The following is a 22,569-nucleotide window of genomic DNA, read 5'->3' on the forward strand; positions in this document are numbered from 1 at the left end:
TAAAGTTTCTGCTCAGACCCTAATTAAGCTGTGTGTCTCCAGAAGTGTCCCCCACTCCGCACTCTCCAAAATGGGGCAGAGTTTTTCTAACACATGATTTTCCATTACAGCATGGACGGTGGAGGATTTTAACAGGTGGTGAAGACTGTGACCAAAATACTGGCTGAAAAAAAAAGTTCAGACCAAAGTGTCACCAGGTCTATTAACAGTGGAGCAGCAGGTGAGTGACAAGTGAGGCTGGGACATCTGCATTTATTCCATGGAGAAGTGCCCCACCCCACCCCCACTCCAGAGCAGGCTTCATATGGAAAAGACAAAAAACAACCTTATAAAAGGTCTTATAAACAAAACACAAAAGAAGATTTACAGCATAATTCCAGTTATACAGGACTTGGGGGAAAAAAAAAAAACAACAACCGGACAAAACTAAGCTAATTTGTTTAGAATGGCTCACACAGGTCACAAAGGCATGAAGAAAAGCAGTTTACAATTGCGATGACCTTGGGGGTTGGGAGGAATTCTGACTGGGAGAGAACACTTGAAGGAGGCAATTTACTCTTTCTTGACCTGGTGATGATCACAAGGCTGTCTTGTTTTGCTTTGTGTTTTTTTTTTTTTTTTTACTGCACCCACGGCATGTGGAAATTCCTGGGCCAGGGATCGAACCTGAGCCACAGCAGTGACAACACTGAATCCCCAAATGCCAGGCCAGAGAACTCCAAGATTGTTTATTTTTTAACTGTAAACTACACATAAGTTCTGTGCACTTTTATGTATATATGGTATATTTCACAATCAAAAATGTTAAGAGACAAAGACAAGGAGAGAGACAGACAGACACAGGCAGAAAGACCAAGCCCAAGACCTAACACATTCCTTAGCAGAGTAGAGGCATTCCATAAATATTTAAGAGAGTGGATATTGGGTGACAAAAGGACAGTACTGAGTCTTCACTGATCACTTACTAAATATATTTCAGTTCATTATGTTTACAGACTTCTTTGCAAACAGATGGGTGAAATGTTAAGAGTTCGGCAAGATCATGTAAACAGCAACAAATTAAAAACAACTTGCAGAATAGATTTTCTATTTTTTTAGGGTAAATAAACACTCTTTCAACTGGTAGTGATCCACACTGTCAGGATTAAAACATATCCTGTACACCATACCCTGAAATTAAAACAATCTACAGAATTCTAAGAAAGGCAGGAAACAAAACAAAACAAAACAAAAAAAAAACCCTGTGGAAAAGGCAAGATAAGAAAGCAAACTGATGGAAATAACCCTTAGAGCTTAGTAGAACATGTAACATTCAGGAAGGAAGAGAGAGAAAGAGAGCAAGAGAGAGAAAACTTTCAGACTCTGCTTTTAAAATTAAGTGGTTGGAGGGCTTGTGTGTGTGTGTGTGTGTGTGTGTGTGTGTGTGTGTGTGTGTGTGTGTGTGTGTGTGTGTGTGTGTGTGTGGTGGTGGTGGTGGTTGGGGGAGGCTGATATTTGACCTCATTAAAAAAAAAAAAAGACTTTCTAAGACAAACTTGATGTTGCTGTGCTAGGCTAGAACCCAGCTTCGTGGAGCTCACGAAGTATATACACGGAGACCACGAAGCATAAACATTCACAGAAGACACGTTAAGATGCACAGAGATAAAACAGATACAGCCAGAAACAATCCCTGGTAAAACTAGTTTTATGTACTTGTGTACATGCAGAAGTGCTAAATCTGGATCTAATTTCTTCAACACAACACAACCCAGGGTTTCTACACCATCCTCACAAGCTTCACAATCAAGCAGGACCAAACTTTATGAGAGGTTTTGAATCTTCTCACACACAGAGGCGGAATTTCTTTGCACCTTATGGCATAAATTTTTTTTGTTTTTTTAAAAATCTTTCTTTCCAGTGACGAATCCAAACAGCCTAGGAAGAGAAGGCCATGCAGACAATGGGGAAAGAAAGGAGGAAGGAAGGAAGAGAAATCCGCCTTTGAAAACAAAGCCATGTGTAGGTTCCAAGAAACAGCCAAGTGAAATAATCCTTCCAGAGGAGGGCAGGGAAAGAAGGGAGGAGAGCTGGGAGGAAGGGGGGATGGTCACGCCTTCCCTTCACACACATGGTCATTAGAAGGGATCTGAGCTGGCCAGATCTCTCATAGGACTCTTGGGCTCACCTGGGCATATGTCTTATTAATCCATCTCCTCCCAATCTCTCCCTCCCCCCTTACCCGCTCAAATTAAAAGCTACAGTAAAATGAATTTCCACAGCAAAATAGTTACAGATGTTCCGCCTCAGAATACACCCCTGGATTAAGAGCTGGTCACCTGATATCTGGGGCTGGGGACTGAACAGAGCTGGTACAAAATGGCCCTGCTCTATGCCCTTTTCACCTTAGCAGTACCCAGAGGTCCTAAGTTTCCTGATGCCTCTGAGCTCATTAGACAAAGAACAATGAAACCAGGACTCTATTCCACTGCCAGTGGTTAAACTGGCAGAAAACAAAAGAAATCCGGTGCCCAGCCCTGCTCATATATCTCTAGCAGGGTCCTACCCCACTCCACCTCCCCAGTGTACATTTTCCTTTCAATCCCAGAAAATTAATTTAAACATAGCCTGCGGTGAAACAAGTGAGAGTTAGGTCCTTGAAACAACGAACAGCTCTAAAAGGTGAGGCACTGGGAATACTCTTCTTTTAAGCTTTCAGAAGATCACAATTTGCAATCTATTCTTACTTTCTCCCAATATAAATCACACCATTAAATGAAAAGCGGAGAATTCTTCTACCAAATTACACACTAATGGCTCTTAACCCATAATTAAAGTATCATTAACAGCAGCTTAAAGCCACAGCCAACCATGAGCACATTTATTAGGCCCTAAGTTTTCAGCACGAAGTAATTATGTAAATAGAACCAGCAGCCATCTTGAGAAGAGTCAATGGTCTGACCTGCTCCCGGCTCCCCCTGAGGAAACTCTGTGTGCACTGGTGTCCACACAGGGCCTCCTCCTCTGCACACTCAGAAAAAAAGCAAAGCAAAGCTAAGTGCCAGAGCAACAAGGAGCGTGAGCTCCGAGCAGCCTCGCCACCATCGTCCCTGAATGTCACAATGGTTTCGGAGTCCAGACCAGCAACTGGTTCTGGAGCCAAGAAGAATCCAGGTCAGGCTCAACGGCACAGCGTAATCCCAGACAGACGCAACGCCAGTGCTGTGGGCTGTGAAGGTGTCTGGGACGGAACCATGGTCCCTAACATCAAGGAGGTGATGCCTAATTAAGGAGACAAGACATAAAGTAACCTTGGAGAGGGGGTGTGGAAGAGAAGGATCACGTTAGAGTCGAAACCACCAACTGGGTTCTCGTCCCAATTCAATTCTGTTACCAACTTTCTGAACAAACTTGGACAATTTATCTCCTAAGCCTCAACCTCCTCAGCAAAAATGAGGCAAATGTATTAGCTGTATCTCAGGCCCTGGGTAGCTCTGCAATAATTAGATAATGAGCGAACACAAGACAGTATGTAATTAAGTGCTAAATTACACAGGATTGACTGCAGCTGCCGATGGAGAGATTTCATTGACTTCTGAGTCAGCCACCTCCTGAGAGCCACACCAGGCACTGTGCCAGGACTCAGGGAGACAGTGTTGATCAACACAAAGCCCTGCCCTCATGCCGCTTTCAATCCACTAGGGGCACATTTTCAGGAGATCAGGCGGTGGTGGGGGGGGGGGGGGGGGACGACGTACGGGACGAAGGCTGCAGCAGCCCATGACCTTTCTATGCAGGCAGAGGCAAAACTGGGATTCAGGTGGGTATAGTTTCAACATTCAGTTGGTTGGGTGACGAATGATAATCTGGGTAAGTGTTGAGAGCTTCAGTAATAAACCAAAGGTTTTTGAACAGAGTTCTGCAGATTGCCTCATCACTGACGAAAGTAAGTATTTTCCAGAAGTTCACCAAATGCACATTGTTCCTGCCCTTTGACAATCTTCTATCCCAACAGGCCCTCACCCCAAGTCTACCATTTATGCTTAATTTTCCCTTGATTCTCTTGTCAATTATGCTTGTAGGTTCTTTGGTGCCAGGGAGCAGTCACCAAGCAGAGTCCACATCTAAACGATTTAGAGCATACCCTAAATGCGGGATTTTCAGGAAGACTTTGTATGCTAAGAGATAACTGGCTGAGAAAGACTTATTTGTGTCTAAGTGCCAAGAGAGGCTGAGGAATGATGGTGCAGACACATGTTTTATTTTTGTGTAGCACAGTTCCAACACAACTAAAGAGTATAACGAACCTAGGGAATAATGAACCATCAACATCTTTTTAAAACTAAAAATCAAGAAAATTAATTTGTCCCTTATTCATAAGAGATGTGAAATATGCCTGGGCCCTATATGAAATTAAACGCTACCAACCAACTGTACATTCCATTTTCCAAATAACTTCCCTGGAATGCTGGTGCGCTGATAGGTTAAATGCAATTATTCTCAAAGTGTTGGGCTTAAAAGGAACAATAACAGTTCCAACATTTCTTTAAAAAAAAAAAAGTCCCGTCTAAGATTTCTGCCCATCTTCTAAACACCATTTTGAGTTCTGAGCAGATGTGTGCAGTGTTTACACTGAGAAAACCACGAGGACATAAACAACCCACTATAAACGCCACTCTGATTTTGCTGTGCTTTTCTTCATTTCCTGTGTATTTATTTTGGTGTTAAAATAATGTTAACTCTCATAATAAGGAAAATAGCAGCAGATGTTTAAACCAAACAGACCACAGCACATCATCTTACATATCTACTCAACTTTCAAAATCAAAGTTTCTTCTGCCCAATTAAGGAGGGAGCCTAGAAAACGACCAGTGTCCTGCATGGTACCTTCTACAACAGATCAAGCTGGACAAGTTCCCTGCCAGCTTTTCCTCACCACCTGCTGACACAAAAAATTAATGTGGTATCTATTTCCGAAGAATCTCTAAATTCCTCTTTTGGGCTGATCATTATGGTTTGTTTTGAAAATATCATGTTACTCAATAACAAAGATAATCCCACAGAAACGGCCTTAAAATTTTTAATTTTGTGTTCACCAAAAAAAAAAAATTTTTTTTAGCTAGCTGCAATATGTTAATTTCACATGAAACAGGCCCAGTCCACTGCTGCTTAGACCACTGTAAAGTCTGCCTTTTAAGTGAGTGACTTCAGAAGCAGCAGATTCAGAGAAAGCAATTCACCAAAATTCGCATTCCTGGAACAAGTAGGAGTTAAAAAAAAAAAACTTCAAAAAACAACTTTGAAAGATGAGATTCTTATCTACAGAGTTAAATAAAAAACAACATGAATGAGGGTGTTTTTTTTTTCCCTTGAAGGATAAAAGGTAAGTTTTCAACTGCTTAGGCAACAGGCCCAAAGTTTTTACGTGAAAAGATACAACTACGTCAGATAACCCTTCCAAGTTTCCCCAGTGTTTTCTTTTTCAAGAAAAATGCGAAGAGAAAAACATGAAAACTTCTCCTGCTGAATCAGAGAGGAGATGCCACCTCGATTTGTATGTGGTTACAACAAAAAAACACTCCCCCTGCCAAGCCCAAGCTGAATTCCCCTGTCTCCAGCGACTCAGACTCAGACCATTACCACTTTTTCAAATCGCACGTAGATGAAGTTTCAACAGATTAAGGAACCGCTTTTTCTCTCCTTGCTACTAACAGACAGCCTGAAATACTACAGGACAGTGGGGAAATACCTCACGGTTAGCAGGAGGTAATAAACAGTAAGAATTCAGGGCTCTTTTTTTTTTTTTTTCTTTTCTTCCCTTTTTTTTTTGGATTTAGCTTTCTGGTTGGTGCGTTGTGCAATCACTTCCACAAGGGACCAGAGTGTGGAGGAACTGTGGAGGAACATCGTTCAATGTCAGAACTCTCCCAGAGCTGAACAGGAAATGGTAAATCAGACAAAGAGCCAGTCTGTGCTCTGTGACATGGGTGCCCTCCCAGTCCCCCAAACTGAATAGAAAAATTCTTCATTGTTTGGGACAATCGCTCCCGAAAACAAAAACTCACTGTAACTTTCTGTTCCCCTCTACAGGAAAATGCAAAGTGCTTGCTGGCTGTTGGAATACAACAGGAATACTGTATGTAGATGGTGTGTGTTTAAAATGAGTATCAAAAAGAGAGAGAGAGAACCGGACATGTTTCACTTTTTACTTGGGTCCTAGAAGTTCTTCCTCTAAAAAAACACCAACGGAAATAAAAAAAAGAAATACACTGTAAAAACGCTAAAAGAGTGAAAAGTTAGTATGTAGCAAGCATAAAGCAAACTTTTAACAATGTATATTTCAACACCTCCCCGCCCCGCCCCCGCCCTCTCCACTGTAACCCCTGAAGCCTCTGATCAAAACAACAAACTTTGTCCTGAAACAGCACCTAAGAACCGCTCTCCTTTCAAGGCATGCTAAGGTCCCAAGAAAGAGAACAAAATGCACAGAAGTCCATCAGGACCGGAAAGGAGGAGTGGCCTTGACCAAAGCAACAGGGTAGCAATTTCTAGAAGGGAACGTCTACCTTCATAGCACAGAATGCCGATATTGTTGTTCATCTTGTCCAAGTACTGGTAGTTCAACAGGTCCATCTTCATAAATAGCATTTATTGGGCTAGCGCAGAAAACCAGCTCTTTGCTTTCGCCCTGAAAGAGTACGTTTCAAAAAGCAATTATTGCTGAGTAGCTCCTGGCTCTTCTCTTGAAACTTCACAAAGACGGAGGCCCAGCCTCAGCTGATCAAAACAAAGTAAGCTAAAAAAAAAAAAAAAAAAAAAGAAAGAAAGAAAGAAAAAAGAACGCACTCGCAAAAAATTGAACTGCAGAAAACCCTTCAAGGGTTTATTTGTAGACGGTACACGTCCTGGATCCTCAATCAAGCATTTAAAAATCGTTTCAGAAGTCCTGATGAAGCTTTCTTCGACGTAAGGAAGGAGCAAGGAAGAAAACCACGAAGCACATTTCCTAGGACAAAGCGGCGCCCGCGTCCCTCACAGCCCGCTGCAAGTCCGCGGCGCCCACACGCCACTATGCCTGGTATGACTCGTATGCAAATGAGCTTCCTCTTCCCAGCGGGAGGGAGCACAGAGCATGCTCACTGCATCCCCGGGGCTCCTCAAATGTCAGGGATATTTTCTGCACAAGATCAGGCTCTAAATGTATTAAGTGTTTGAAAGAAAAAGAGGAGGTGGAGAGTCCGCACAGAGAGAGAGGCTGGGGCAGGGCTGCTCTGGACAGGAAGCAGCCCTGCCACTGAGAGACCGTAGGAGGAAAAGAAAACCCAGGAAGTTGCTTTTTCAGGACCTGAGTAAAAAGTCAAAAATCCTTCATGGAAGCAAACTTCCATGGAATTTAACTCTGGTGTAGCTTCACTTTGGGGCTTCAGAAACTCTTAACTGTTTTGCTGTGGGACACATACCACACATTTTATTCTTTTTTTTTTTTTTTCTTTCTTTCTCTTTGAAAAGTTATTTTACAATGTCCATTTACACTTTCACTGTATATTTAAAATGCTGATGCCATGTTATATATACCTTCCCTCACAACCCTCATAAACAACTCACATAAACTGGGCAGGGATGGTATCACTTTTTACAGCAGCAGAAACTGAGGCTCACAGGGATTAAATAATGGTCTGTGGCTCCCAAAATAGTTGCCAGAACTACATTTAGAGTGTCTTATTCACTAATATTATAACCTTCTAAAAAATGAGGGGAAGAGAAAGAGAGAAGCTTAAACAAGTAAGAATATGTATCCAAGACAGAAAGCCTACTGGAAATGATGGGGGGGGGGTGGGGATAAAATTATTTTCACTTTGCATATAGGAAAGCTGTTCTGTCTGTGTATTGGAGGCCAATAGAGTAGCATAGCACCATGTCACTCCTGACAGGAAGGGCTGGGAGCTTAAACTTCATATAACCAGTATCCAGTGCAAGCGGTGCTTAGCGAACAAGTAAATCGCTGAATGTTCAGAGCCTTCAGCACAGGAAAAACTTGCTAACAAAGTAAGGGGGAAAATAGTTTTATCTTTGGAGATGGTAGTTAGCTTTTGGCATTGTAAATAGACTAATCACCATAGGAAATGTTTCTATACTGATACTGTTGTATGCTATCAGGAAATTCAGAAAATATCAAGGGGTGTGCTATACTGTAAACCAAAAACTTACAAATTTTTTTTTCCCTTTTTTCAGCCACCTCCCGGGGGCATATGGAAGTTCCTGGGCTAGGGACTAAATCTGAGTGGGAGCTGTGACCTACACCACAGTTGCAGCAATGCCTAACCCACTGGGCAGACTAGGGATCAAATCAGGGCCTCCACAGAGACAAGCTGGATCATTAACACACTGTGCCACAGCAGGAACTCCAAAACCGGCAATTTTAATACTCTAAAGAACCGAGTAAATAATGTCAAGGGTTTATATGTAAAAAGATTAGCAACAGTTGCATCTTGGGTAATAGGCATGTTCAGGACAAGTTGTTCAAATCAAATCTTACTTGGAGATTAATACAATACCCTACTGTTGCCATCACTGCTGCAGTAGGAGTAACTGGGATAGCAGGGGTGAAGTGGACAACAGAAAAATCAAGAGTTCACAAGCTTTAATTTATAAGCATTTATTAATGCTAGAGTACATATCCCAGTATCTGAATAAGCTATACTGAAAAGTATGCATACCACCAATTGCAATGAAAATACTTAATGGAGAGGGTCAGAAAAAGACTCTTATTATGTGTATACAAATCTGATGTATATTATTGTACTTAATATCGTTAGGTACAGATTCAAATTCAACTGATAGTTCTGGTTCAAATTCGACTATACAGATAGTTTGAGAGACCAATGGTTATCTTATGTTTTTTGACAGAAGTTCTCAATAGGAAAACTTCATAAGTCATTTCCGTGCCCCTATGGGAGAAAGCTGACTGTGCTTTCTTAGAATTGGTGTACAGCTTTGGAAAATCCTGAGTCTGAGGGTGCATCCCAAATTAATCTGAGGGGGTACAGCCCAGCCTTGGTATCAATTTTAGAGTCCCAGTCTTTCCTAACACTCAGCTAAGGTTGACAACCATTGCATTTATCTCAGAGGGAAAAAAAATCACCTGCCTTAAGATACTTCATTTTATTCACTTACTTTGACAAGGAAAAGTTTTAAAGTAAAGGAATTTAAACAGATTCAAACAATCCAATGGTAAAGATACCAGGAGAATATTTAGTAACTTTCCTTTAGTGACTCAGTAGCACTTACAAGGTGGTTTTCAGCATCTGAGTGGCAACCACCTGTGTGGACACAGGTACCACCTTGACCTCTATTTGGAGAGACCTGTGGTGACATCCTGGCTCTCATGGTGTCCTTCCCACAGATCATGACACCGTTGGGCTGCTACTCAGAGAAAAAATAGAGGAAAGGAGAATGAACACTTAGAAACCTTTGCAGCAACTTGAGAGTCATCTTGAGCCATTTTACGTCCTTTTACGTCACTGTAGATCGTAAACCATCCAGTCACAGTCGAGAGGCCCCAGCTGGAGGGTGGAGGCCACACCCACCAACTCTACTGGGCAGTCAGCGCCCCTCCAGAGGGACCTGTCACCTCCCTGCTTCCCATAACTTGCCCCTTATGCTTCAAGCATGTAAACTACCAACCATTACTCTCAAAACTCCCATCATTTCACTTCTCAGCACACATTCCCTCTTTGTGAAAAGACTTTTCCAGCCTACCAGCAAACACCCATCCCTCCCACAAGACTGGGCACAGGCCTCCTATGTCCCGAGACACCCCGTCCTTCTGTATCCTCTCTCCCTGCTCTGTGCGATCATTTGCCCCCAGGCTTCCACCCTAACCAAGTCTACGCTTTAGGAGCAAGGACTATGCCTTCCGCACCTCTGCGGGTCAGTCTGGCAGAAGCCTGGCACCTGGCAGGCCAACCAGCAATACGGTGATTAAAATCCCTAACATGAAAACCTCTCAAAGGCAGATTCTCCATTCCCCCCCAGCACACACCCGATTATTCAGCTCGATATTTCTCAAACTGGATTTTGCCACCATCTTCTGGGGACACCAGACCTCATGTTTGAGAAACACTCACCTAGATTCTGATCAGGCTTCAGGTTACGGTCACCACATCCATTAAAAAAAAATCTGTGTACTGGAAAATGTCACTGCTTCTCGAGCTCATTAACAGGCTAATACAGTCATAGTTAAAGTACAACCGGATTGTTCTCAGGAAATCTGGAGAGGTGGTTCTATTTTACCCACAAAAAAATCAGGCAGAAAGGTTCTTTTTTAAGGATGAAGAAATTTGATCAGATATTTAAAACATAAAGAACATTTTAAGCATAGAACTGGGTATAGAATAAAAGACTAAACAGACACTGTCACAGAGTTTTAACTGTAAAAATATTAAAATTGTAAGAAAATATTCTTACCATCTAATATTGAACAGGGAAACATATTCTAAGCCAAAAAAACCAAACCAAAACAGAAAAACCCCTCTTCAATAAAAAAAAGAAGTCACAGGGGAAAAAAAAGAGAAGTTGAAGAAGTCACAGGAGGTCCCTAGTGGCTGAGTGGGTTAAGGACTTGGCATTGTCAATGCTGTGATGTGGTCCCTGGCCTGGGAACTTCCGCCTGTTGCAGGCATGGCCAAAAAAAAAAAAGGAGGAGGAGAAACAGAGAAAACTACTGAAGGATTTGGCTGACTAAATATACAAACGTTATATGTTTGTATACCTGAAAACATCAAAAGCAAGTAGAGAAGCAAAACACAAAATGGAAGAATATATTTGTAACATCTACTATGGTGGATAAAAAGGAATGTTCTTTGTATATAAAGAATATTAAAAAAAATAAGAAACAAGAAAAAACTTTATTTTTATTTATTTTTTGTCTTTTTGCCTTTTCCAGGGCCACTTCCGAGGCACATGAAGATTCCCAGGCTAGGGATCTAATCGGAGCCATAGCCACCGGCCTACACCAGAGCCACAGCAACACGGGATCTGAGCTGCGTCTGCAACCTACACCACAGCTCACAGCAAGGTCGGATCCTTAACCCACTGAGCAAGGCCAGGGATCAAACCCGCAACCTCATGGTTCCTAGTCAGATTCGTTAACCACTGTGCCATGATGGGAACTCCAAAAAACTTTATTTTTAAACAAGCAAAGAAGTGACAAACAAGTGGCCAATAGTTTTAAAAAGCCTAGCTGACCTCATTAAAAATAGAAAAAAATAGGAGTTCCCACTGTGGCGCAGCAGAAATGAATCTGACCAGTATCCATGAGGATGCCATTTCGATCCCTGACCTCACTCAGTGGGTTAAGGATCCAGCGTTGCCGTGAGCTGTGGTGTAGGTCACAGATGTGGCTCAGATCCTGCACAGTTGTGGCTGTGGCCAGTGGCTAATGCTCCAATTTGACCCCTAGCCTGGGAATTTCCATATGCCGAAGGTGCGGCCCTAAAAAGCCAAAAAAATATGTGTATATATACACAAATTTTTAAAAATTAAGTGATTCTCCATCTGCCAAATTAACAGAAAGAAAAGGCATTTCAATTTTATTTAATGCTGGCGAGGTGAGATGCCATTGGGATTTGTATCACTGCTAGTGAACATGTAAGCTGGTCACACTTTTCTACTAGCAATCAGCATACACATCAAGTTGTTTGTTGTGCTGAAAATGTTCGCACCCTTTCCCCTACATTGGACTCTACTAGAACTCTCTTTAAAAATATATATATGACGTGGTCAAAGAATTACATAAAGATACAATAGCTTCGATTCATAATAATGAAAACTTAAAAACCTAAAAGTCCAAAATTAAAGGAATGCATAAAACAACACTGTATCAATGACAGAATAGTATGCCACCATTATAATTCCTTCTAAAACATAATGACAGGAGGAAAGGTTAAACTCAAAATGTATGATAATAGTACTACATGTGTTAACTGAAAACAACAAAAATAAGTTATAAAAGTAGTATGAACACTAAATACCAATTTTGCTTATGTATTTATGAGTATACACACACACATATATATAAATATACACATGTATTTTAAAAACTGGAAAGCATACCAAAATGTTAGGAGTGCCTATCTTTGAGGAGTGGGCAATTTTCACATTTTTCTATAACTCTAATTTACTTAAAAAAGCTATATTCCTTATATAATTAAAGGGAGAGTGGAGGGAAATTCTCCACTTTTTAAAAGGCAAGCACATAGTGAGAAAATAAGTCTTGGTAAGGAATAAGCAATGGATCATATTATCTAATTTTTGAACAGCATATGTCCTTTGATTTAAACTTAACAACTAAAGATTAAAAATTTCAAACACTAGGAGTTCCATGGTGGCTCAGTGAGTTAAGGACTCAGTGTCTCTCTATGAGGATGTGGGTTCAATTCCTGGCCTCACTCAGTGAGTTAAGGATACAGCATTGCTGCAAGCTGAAGCATAAGTTGCAGATGCAGCTTGGATCTGGCTTGCCATGGCTGTGGCATACCACAGCTGCAGCTCCAATTCAGCCCCTAGCCTGGGAACTTCCACATGCTACAGGTGTGGCCCTGAATAGAAAAAAAGAAGAAAAAAAAATCCAAATATTCATTTAGAACTTTGTAAGATTTAAAGATGTTTATGATAAGGTATCTGTCCTAAAGAAGAGTCTAGAGTTCTCTTGTGGCTCAGTGGGTTAAGGATCTGGCATTGTCACTGCTGTGGCACAGGTTCAGTTCCTGGACCTGGGAACTTCCACATGCCATGAGCATGGCCAAAAAAAAAAAACGTCTGCAAAACAGAGGTGTATGCCAATCACATCTCAGTAAAACTGGGGAGGCTGGAGAAAATAGTCTACAGGGAGAAACTCTCTGTACTGCAAATTTTCAGAGAACACAAACATGTACACATATACTTTTCCCTTCTACTATTTACTAATTATTTCTTGTATTAGCATCAATTCTCTAAACCAGACCTTAAGCTTCTGGAGAAAAGGAAAACTAAGCTTTTGTTCTTGGTATAGAGTTCCTGAAGCATAAAATAAGGGCTCCATAAATGTTCATTAGGGCAGTGTCTCACCATCTTTGTGGAATAATGACAGGAAAATGGTGACAGAAGAAAGGCCAGGCTAATTATTGGGTTAAATGATTCTTTGCCCCAGAGTCGACTAGTAGTTTAAAATGGAATCAGCAAGACTGTGAGCTGCTTCGTAAAAGCCAAATGATCAAAATCACTCTCCAGATACTTACTAAAGAATAAAATGCTTTCATTAGCACGCTTTCAGAAGAGGGAATACTTTAAGGTTAAGTCGCACAATCATCTCTTCAAAGACAGTGGGAAATGTAAATAACGCTATTGGGCTTCTCAGTTCCCCCACTGGGTCCACCTGCTCTCTTCCTCCCAGGGTTCTCAGTAACCTACATACTCAGCTAAGGCTTTCATGTTAAGGGTTTTTTCTTCTTCTTCTTCTTAGCATACATTTATTTTTTTTAATAAACCACTTTAACCTAATATGTGAAGAGTAATCAAAAAGACCCTGCCAAAGGAAGAAAATAAATTTGACTATAACTTGATACACAGTTTCAGTTTAAAAAGTCGGAGATGCAAAAATGCCACGTTAAGAGTATTTCTAGAATCCACTAAAATCTATGAACATGTTCTTCAGCATAATAGCAACAGTAACAACGATGATGAAAAGGTTTGTGACACACTTCTTTGCGCAAGGGACTGTCACTTTTTAGGTAATTATCTTAATTACAAAAACAAGGTTATGAAAAGGAAAGTACAGAAGAGGATTTAAGTGGAGTTCCTGTCGTAGCTCAGTGGTTAACGAATCCGACTAGGAACCATGAAGTGTCGGTTTCGATCCCTGGCCTTGTTCAGTGGGTTAAGGATCCGGTGCTGCCGTGAGCTTCGGTGTAGGTTGCAGACTCAGCTTGGATCCCGAGTTCCTGTGTCTCTGGCATAGGCTGGCAGCTGCAGCTCCAATTAGACCCCTAGCCTGGGAACCTCCATATGCTGCGGGAGCGGCCCAAGAAATAGCAAAAAGACAAAAAAAAAAGAAGAACATTTAAGTGAAAACAAAATTAGCAGTGAGTGGTACGAAAGACAAGCAACCAAACTCTTTTCCTTATATGTTGTTTAGAATGCAAAGTTCTGTGGCTCAAAGACTCAGCTAAAATCCAATCTTCCACAAGAACCTCATTAGCTAGGTAGGATTAACCCCCTTATCCACTGTATTTTAGGTCTATACTGCACTTTTTTCTAACTTTTTTTTTAAAAATTGAAATATAGTTAATTTACAATGTTGTGTTAGTTTCAGATGAAAAGTTACAGCGTGTGTAGTTATATAACTACATACACACATTTTTTTCAGATTCTTCTCCATTATAGGTTATTATAAGATATTTAATATAGTTCCCTGTGCTATATAGTAGGTTGTTGTTTATTTTATATGTAGTGGTGTATATCTGTTAATCTCAAACTCCTCATTTATTCCTCCTCCACCCTTCCCCTCTGGTAACCATAAGTTTGTTTTCTATGTCTATTTCTGTTTTATAAATAAGTTCACTTGTATCATTTTTTAAAGATTTTTTATATATAAGTGATCTCATATGATATTGGTCCCTCTCTGACTTATTTCATGTAGTACGATAATCTCTAGGTACATTCATGTTGCTGCAAATGGCATTATTTCATTTTTTTTATGGCTATATGCTGCATTTTAAAACAAGGCAGACTATGAGATAATTTATCTATCTCTCCCCTACCAGATTATAAAGGCTGCTTTGCACACAGTAGGTCTTTCAACAGTATAGCTGTTAAAGATGACACCAAAACAAAAAATTTTCAAATGATTCAAGTATCAAGTAGGTGAACATGAGTATCTATTAAGTTCCCCGTGTTATTACATTTTCTCTCAAGGAAAGAATACATAAATATATCACAAAATATTGTTTATTTCTCTAAATTGGAGTTGCTCACACTGAAATGATAGTGAAAAACATACAGTATTTTTTGTCAATTTTTTCACAAAAGCAAATGCCACTATGCTGTATGTTTTGACATTTATTGTTTATAAAATAGTACCTCTCCTAAGTTAAAGTATTCTCAACCTCTATGAAGTATGTCTTGATCATTTACTGTAATATAGTGGGATTTTAACACAAATGTATATATTTTTTTAAAAAAACTTAAAATGGTTCTTCTCAAAGATTTAAACTTTCAATGCAACAGCACCCTCTAGGGATGAATTTTAAATTGCAAAGAATTTTGGGAAAGCAAACTGCCTGATTTCCGTCTGAGTTCAAACACAATAAGCCTTTTATTTTAATTTAAAAAGTCACAGTAATTATCTTTTAACCAATAATTTCACTCTCACTAAACTTTACAAAAATTAAAATAAAACACAAAACCAACTCACTTGATTATCAAATGAGTGAACAGGAATCTGCTTTATTAACATGAATTTAAGATAAAAATAGCATGTAAAAGTGCAGACTAGGACTGATGTTTTAAATAAATCAGAATAAATCAGTACTGGGGAAGGAGATTAATTAATTAGCATTCCTAAGAAAGAAGAAATATCTTGCAAAACACTACATCTGCACCCAAATAGCAGCAATGCTGCAGCTAAGAAAGCATGATGGAAGGGAAGTGCCATTAGAACTGTTCTCCTTAGTCAGGTAATCAATAGCTAGTGCAGCTCAAGTCATCAATTTCCTACTGTCCTCAAACGTCATTTTCTCCCTAGAGCAGGTGGGGTGTGGCCTGTGGCAGAGCACCAGCTTTTCTCCTGTATCCTGTTTCTTTTTAAATCTTCCCAACAATGCTAGCAGGTCCCTTCACCATTTTACAAATGAGGAAACAGATATCAGGCAGAGAAGCCTGTCCAAACTCCCACAAAGAGTGTAGATCTGGGTTCAGAAGCTGAGATTTCATTCCACCCAGGGTCTTATTTTAACAAAAATAAGAAGAGTTTTAAAGTTCACGATGACTGCTGACTTGCAAGGGGCAAGTTTCATGCTAGATTTGCAAAAAGCAATTGAATAAAAACTAGGTATGAAGACTAGATCATCAGCAACCTTAAGGTTAATACATACTTATAAGAGTTGTACCTTAAAGTTTTTAAAACAAATTCATCTTCAGAGTTCCCATTGTGGCACAGTGGAAACAAATCCGACTAAGAACCATGAGGTTGTGGGTTCCATCCCTGGCCTCGCTCAGTGGGTTAAGGATCCGGTGTTGCTGTGACCTGTGGTGTAGGTCGCAGATGTGGTTCGGATCCCGAGTTGGTATGGCTGTGGTGTAGGCCGGCAGCTACAGCACTGATTCAACCCCTAGCCTGGGAACCTCCATATGCCATGGGTGCGGCCCTAAAAAGCAAAAAAAAAAAAAAAAAAAAAAAACAAAAACCCAAACCCAAAACCCAAACCCTCACCACACTGCGATCTCGTTAAAGTTAAATCCACACCCCAATGCCTATTGGAATAGACATTTATTAGTTTTCTGGATTAATTCCTGACCTACACACACCAGGAAGACAGTCTTCCAAAAGCAGGTAGACGGTTCAGATTTTATTTAGTTCACCAAGTGTATTTCAGTAATGTATTGAGAGAACAAAATGTATTGGTTGAAGATATTCACTTAAATCAAAGAAAGGCCAATACCATCAAATTCTTTTCACAACGCACACAATTCATTTTTTCCAAGGATGGATTTGCCAACCTGACCTTGGAAATTATTTATTGATGTTTCTATCTGTAAGGAAATTATAGTCATAGGCTGACCAGAAATCCACCAACTGGAAAAGCAGTTTTCAACCCTAGCCATGCATTCAAATCACCCGTGAAGCTTTGAAAGCCACAGGTACCAGGCCCAAGATCTCGCAGTTGGTTTAGTGAGTCTGGGATGGGGCCCCGTGCAGAAAATGTATTTTGAATTTATATCCAGGAAACAACTACACTCAGCAGCACAGTATGAAAATAGCTCCCCCTGTAATTCTGATAGACTCCCCACCCCTGAGGCTCAGGACCACTGCCCTAGGGATTCTGACTGAATTTAATAGAGCACCTGGCTGAGGAAACTCCTGCCTTAGACACCTTCCAGAGCTCAAGGGTATCCCAACTAGTTACCTGAGGGCAGGACCCAGGGGTGACCTGAGCCAACCTAAGCAACAGTTCAACTTCCTACTCACAGAGATGTGATTCCATCACTGGAATTAACACAGCTTCTATCTTGCTTTACACAGAAAGGGCAGAGGAACCCTCTCATTCTCAGCCTCTTTCTTAGACAGGACTAGAAATTTATAAACTACCCATACATGACTGTATTAACATCAGGATTGCCATTTATCCCCTTTTCCAAATTCACATGGGATGTGTGGTGCATGAGGGTCCCAGGAATGAAACAGAGCATTCCCTGGAGGAGCAGAGTAGGTTTCCCATGTGTGCGTGACTTACTACGGCTGGTGATGGTGAGTTTTTAGTGAACCTCCCACCAGAGGACTTGGTGTCCATGTGAGCGGCCCCCCCACCCCTGGTTTTCCTTATCACTGCTCCCCCAGCACCTGGCACAATGCCTGGCACCCAGTAGGTGGTGAATAAAGATTTGCTGAGATAACAAACAAGGAGGCAAGAACTCTAGAATCTAAGCTGGGAAGGGAGGAAGGCCAGAAGAGGTGGGGAGCCCCAAGTTCTGGGTGGCATCTGGCGGAGTCAGGGCAGAGAGAGTGGACTAGGTCCCCAACCAGGTTTAGAGGACAGGCCACATCCTAGTCTTCCAGGGAAGCACCCACTGCCAACAGGAACCACAGCCCCAGGGAGGGAGTCAGCTACCAGGGAGGAGAGGTGGGCTTGTGACTCACCTGAGCAGGGAAGGGCTGTGGGGACCATGGCCACCTGCAGATGCAGCCAGCAGTGGCTCAGCTCCTCCAGAAGAGGAGGCAGAAGGCAGAGCAGGAAGCACAGACAGGGATGAGCCCCAACTTCCTGAGCTCTCTGCACCTCATGCTGTGTTCTCAGCACAAGAGAGCACCGAACATGGAGTCAGGACAGTCAGGGTCCTGTCCAGCTCTATTCTACCTCCCAGCCTCAGTTTCCTCATCTGCAAAAGGTGGGGCAGTGGCGGGGGGCGGGGGAGGGAATAAAAGCTCCCATGCCCAGCAGAGACAATGGGGATCAGAGTTTCCAAGTAGCCAGAGCCTTGGGAAAGAGGACCACCCCCCTCTTCCCAAAGAAGAGGGGCTGCTCTGAATTCCAGGAGAGGCGGGGCCTGTTCCTATAAGGAGACTGCCCAGCTCCGCCCCACCTGCCAAGAACCTCAAAAGCAACATCATCCATAAAAAAGGAGCAGGAACAAAGGTTGTCTTATACCGATCAGCCGTTTCCTTAAGTTTAATTAGACTCTGTGGATTTCTGAAAGCACCTCAGTAATTCGAGATAGCAGAGGCCCTGTGAAGGAATCAATATAAATCTTTTCTTTTTTTTAGCTTTAAAAATATGATCATAATGCATCCTCAGTTAAATGTAGCTTTCTTACCCCAAAAGCTGTCAAATGTTCAAAAATCACACAGATCAGCCATTACTTCAATGAAACAAACACACATCCTAAAGAATGCATTAAAAACAGGGTCCAGGAGTTACCTGGCAGCTCAGTGGGTTAAGGATCCAGCATTGTCACTGCAGCAGCTCAGGTTGCTGCTATGGCCCAGGAATTTGCACAGGCCACAGGCATGACCAAAAAACAAAACAAACAAACAAACAAAAATTTTTTTTAAAAAGGAGGGGGGATAAATTAGGAGTTTGGGATGAACAGATACACACTAGTAAAAAAACAAGGACCTACCTACTGTACAGCACAGGGAACTCTACTCATCTTATAACCTATAATGGAAAAGAATCTGGAGAAGAATACCTGCAGATAGATAGATATAGATAGATAGATAGAGGAAGAGAGAATATCTCTCTTGAGATTCTTTTCCATTATATATATATATATACAGAGAGAGAGAGAGACTCAAGAGAGAGATTCTCTCTCCAGATTCTTTTCCATTATATATATAGAGAGCGAAAGCGAGATTTTTACACATAGAGAGAAAAAAATACATAAATATGTATTTTAGTTATATATATAACTGAATCACTGAAACCTGAAACTAACACAATGTTGTTAATCAACTATACTTCAGTTAAAAACAAAACAAAGGTCTAATACTAGACAAGATCTATTCTGTTGACTTCACACAAAATGGACCACATTTACCCCCATGTCCCCCAGGCCTCACCTCTTCTCTCTGGTCAACCACACACCCCACTTTAATAAACATACTCCTCGACCTCTACGGTATCTGAATCAACCCCAAATTCTTGGGTTCTGGACAATTCCTCTCTCCCCTTTTGCCCCTCATCCACACCCATCTCCAGGCTGCCACTTTCATTTGCAGTCTCAATATAAATTCCTATTTTATATAAGTGATGGTAAGTGTTATTTAGAGAGTTGTTTCTGCCGAACTGAGTTTCTCTTTGGTTTTTCTTACTCAAAGGATGTGGAGACTGAATGAGTTGTATATCCCAGGACAAAAAGAGAGAGAGAGAGACCTTTTTAGCACAATAGACATGAAGAATATTGTTTAGCTCATTCTCCAGACGGTTTGAATTGACAACAGCAACAGGAACGGTGGGAGGCCCCAAAGTGCCTGTCCTACATTTCTTTGGGGAGAACACTGAGGCTACCTAGAAGAAATGTGGCTTTGCTCTCCAATAAGAATGGGGGAAAAAAAAAAATTCTCGTTGTCTCTAGTTCAAGGTGAGGCTAGTTACCATAGGGTTAAGGAGCCTAACCACTTCAGGCATAATCTTATTACTCGTGAATGCTGCTCCATGTTCTTTGACATTCTGATTATCCTGGGATTACTGTTACAGGATCTCTGTGCTAACAGCCCTGTGCCACAGGCTGTCAAGAAGAAAATTAGGATCCCTGTTGCTGTCATGCCAATTTACACCGCATCTAAATAAATGCTTTTTCCTGCTTTCTCTCCCCCACCTTCCCAGTAAAACAAATTTTAAAAAGAGGGAGAGGAACGTGACCAAGGACAGCACTGCACCTGCATGCTTAGTGGTGTCTATTCCCCACAGCAGTAACTCAAGGGCCATATTTTATTTATAGATGCATTGAAGGAACAAGGGTTTAGGGCAGTCTGACCTGGAACCACCAAGAAAAGGTAACCAGTACATATTCCTTTGGAAGACTGACTCACCAAACAGAAGCTCTCTTCTTCTTATGGAAGAGGACCTTCCAATCCTCTTTTGACTGAGCACCGGGGGAGGCGCGCAGAGAAAAAAGAACACATGACCTCTTCCTGGATCTTTCTGCTTATTCATCTGGCACGTGGCCCACTACTCCTCATGAAAGAGAAAAATCACGCCCTCAATTCTCATGTGTCAATGCACTGAACAAAAAGAAAAGAGGAGTTCCCGTCGTGGCTAAGTGGTTAATGAATCTGACTAGGAACCATGGGTTGCAGGTTCAATCCCTGGCCTCGCTCAGTGGGTTAAGGATCCGGCATTGCCCTGAGCTGTGGTGTAGGTTGCAGACGCGGATGGGATCTTGCGTTGCTGTGGCTCTGCTGTAGGCCGGCAGCTACAGCTCTGATTCGACCCCTAGCCTGGGAACCTCCATATGCCACAGGGGGGCGGCCCTAAAAAGACAAAAGACAAAAGACAAAAAAAAAAAAAAAGAAAAGAGCATCTGAAGAAGTTGTCCAATAGGCCCCTATAAAATGTTTTAAATGCCTACAGTAAACACTTAGTATATGAATGTGAAAACTCTTCAAAAGGGTCAACAAGTGCTGTTTGGCTGTTGACAAAAGACACTATACAAAATGTACCATCCAGAATTATTATCATTATTATTATTATTATTACTACTACTACTAATAAATGAGTCTTGCTGAGCCCCAGAAGCAGAGACCTTGAGCAATGCTCCCATACACACTTGACTCACACTTGACAAGCCTCAGACACAAATGCCCACTGTCCAGGGTCATGACAGAAGTTAACGATCTAGACGTCAAACCCAACACAAATACAACTGTCATGCCTCTGAGTGCTGTGTCTTCAGAATCCGAGATACTACTGTGCACTTGTCTTCAGAGGATGGGGTCCAAGGGTGAAGAAGCCCTGGTCCCTGTCCTGGCAGGGCTCATACTGAGGACAGCTCAGCCAAACTACCAACAAAAACAGAAGGCAGAGGAGAGAGAAACCCTATTTTCTGAGGGGATTTAGCTGTGAATTTCATAAAGAAAGTAGCATTTAACTGGACCCTGAATAGAACACAATTTCAAAGCAGGACTGAGGGACAAGGCATTCCAAACAGCAACCTAAATGTCCATTAAACACAAACAAAATAAAATATGGGCTGTAACATTCATTATTCCAACGGCATATGAAATGAACTTTGATTACTGCAGACAAAGGTAACTTAAGATACAGGACTAATTAATTAATTTTTTGTTTGATTTATTTACTCAGGAATATTTTAAATTTTTGATCTGGGAGGCCAGGGGTAGTCGGAAGCAGGTTCCAATTCTGGTTTTTGCTACAAACCAGCTCTGTGAGCAGAGGGGTATAACTGAAACCCTCTGGTCTAATTCTCCATCTCTGGCAATGGGGATGAGGGTAGTGGATCCACTCCTTGGACACCAGCGCTCAGCATGGCATTAAACACAGCCTGCTCTAGTCACACTCGGCTTTTATCTCCCCTATACACCGACAGCTTCTGGGGGTCTTGCACTTAGTCTGAAGTACTCGGCACACGGCTAGTGCAAGCGACACCATATAAATGCCAAGTGCTCTTCCTTCTACTGAATTTCTATTTACTACGAAAATATTTTCCTTTGTGCTAGAAAGTATGCTATTCTTCAAACTGTGAAATACCCCAATCTCAAAGTTTTACCTTGCACGCTTCAGCACATATCTTTCCCATTAGGATTCCTTTTTTGTTTGATTTAATGTTACAGCCTTAAAAATATATATAGCTCTTGGGAGTACCCACTGTGGCACAGCAGAAACAAACCAACTAGTATCCATGAGGACACCAGTTCAGTCCCTGACCTTGCTCAGTGGGTTAAAGATCCAGCATTGCTGTGAGCTGTGGTGTAGGTCGAAGATGTGGCTCAGATCCTGTGTTGCTGTGGCTGTGGCGTAGGCCAGCAGGTGCAGCTCAGATTCAACCCCTAGCCTGGGAACTTCCATATGCTGCAGGTGCAGAACTAAAAAGCAAAAAAAAAAAAAAAAAAAATACACACACACACACATGGTTCTTGGGGGACTTGGGCCTATGAAACACCAAAGGGAAATCATTTGAATTTAGTACTCAAAACTAAAAATGAAGTAATTGTGGGATCCTAAGACTTTTAAGCATTGTATTAACTGAACTTTCACGCCAGCCTTACTTCCAACAGATCAAGGAAATTGCAGAACACCAAAGAGCTACAAAACCAGTCCCTTGCACACTTTCATCTCATCAGGGTAGCTGTCAGACCAAACAGCAAGACTATCACAC

At 41.5% G+C, this 22,569-nt stretch overlaps 1 protein-coding gene across 11 annotated transcripts in view; it reads right to left on the minus strand.

The window, feature by feature from the left end:
* VGLL4 (vestigial like family member 4) overlaps positions 1–22,569 on the minus strand; it is a 175,005-nt gene that overhangs the window by 73,700 nt on the left and 78,736 nt on the right. For 2 of the 11 annotated variants that reach the window (XM_021071116.2, XM_021071110.2), the window contains exon 1: positions 6,546–7,031. The exons of the other annotated variants lie outside the window; for them this stretch is intronic. In XM_021071116.2, coding sequence (XP_020926775.1) covers positions 6,546–6,627 — 82 coding nt within the window. In that variant the 5' untranslated portion in view covers positions 6,628–7,031. Of the gene's footprint in view, positions 1–6,545; positions 7,032–22,569 lie in introns of those variants that run through there. 11 annotated transcript variants of the gene reach the window in all.

This window comes from Sus scrofa, chromosome 13, assembly GCF_054392235.1.
Source record: "Sus scrofa isolate SSC_HxYL_T2T_F1_AM1 chromosome 13, Sscrofa_HxYL_maternal_Yorkshire_Landrace_v2.0, whole genome shotgun sequence".
Lineage (NCBI taxonomy): Eukaryota > Metazoa > Chordata > Mammalia > Artiodactyla > Suidae > Sus > Sus scrofa.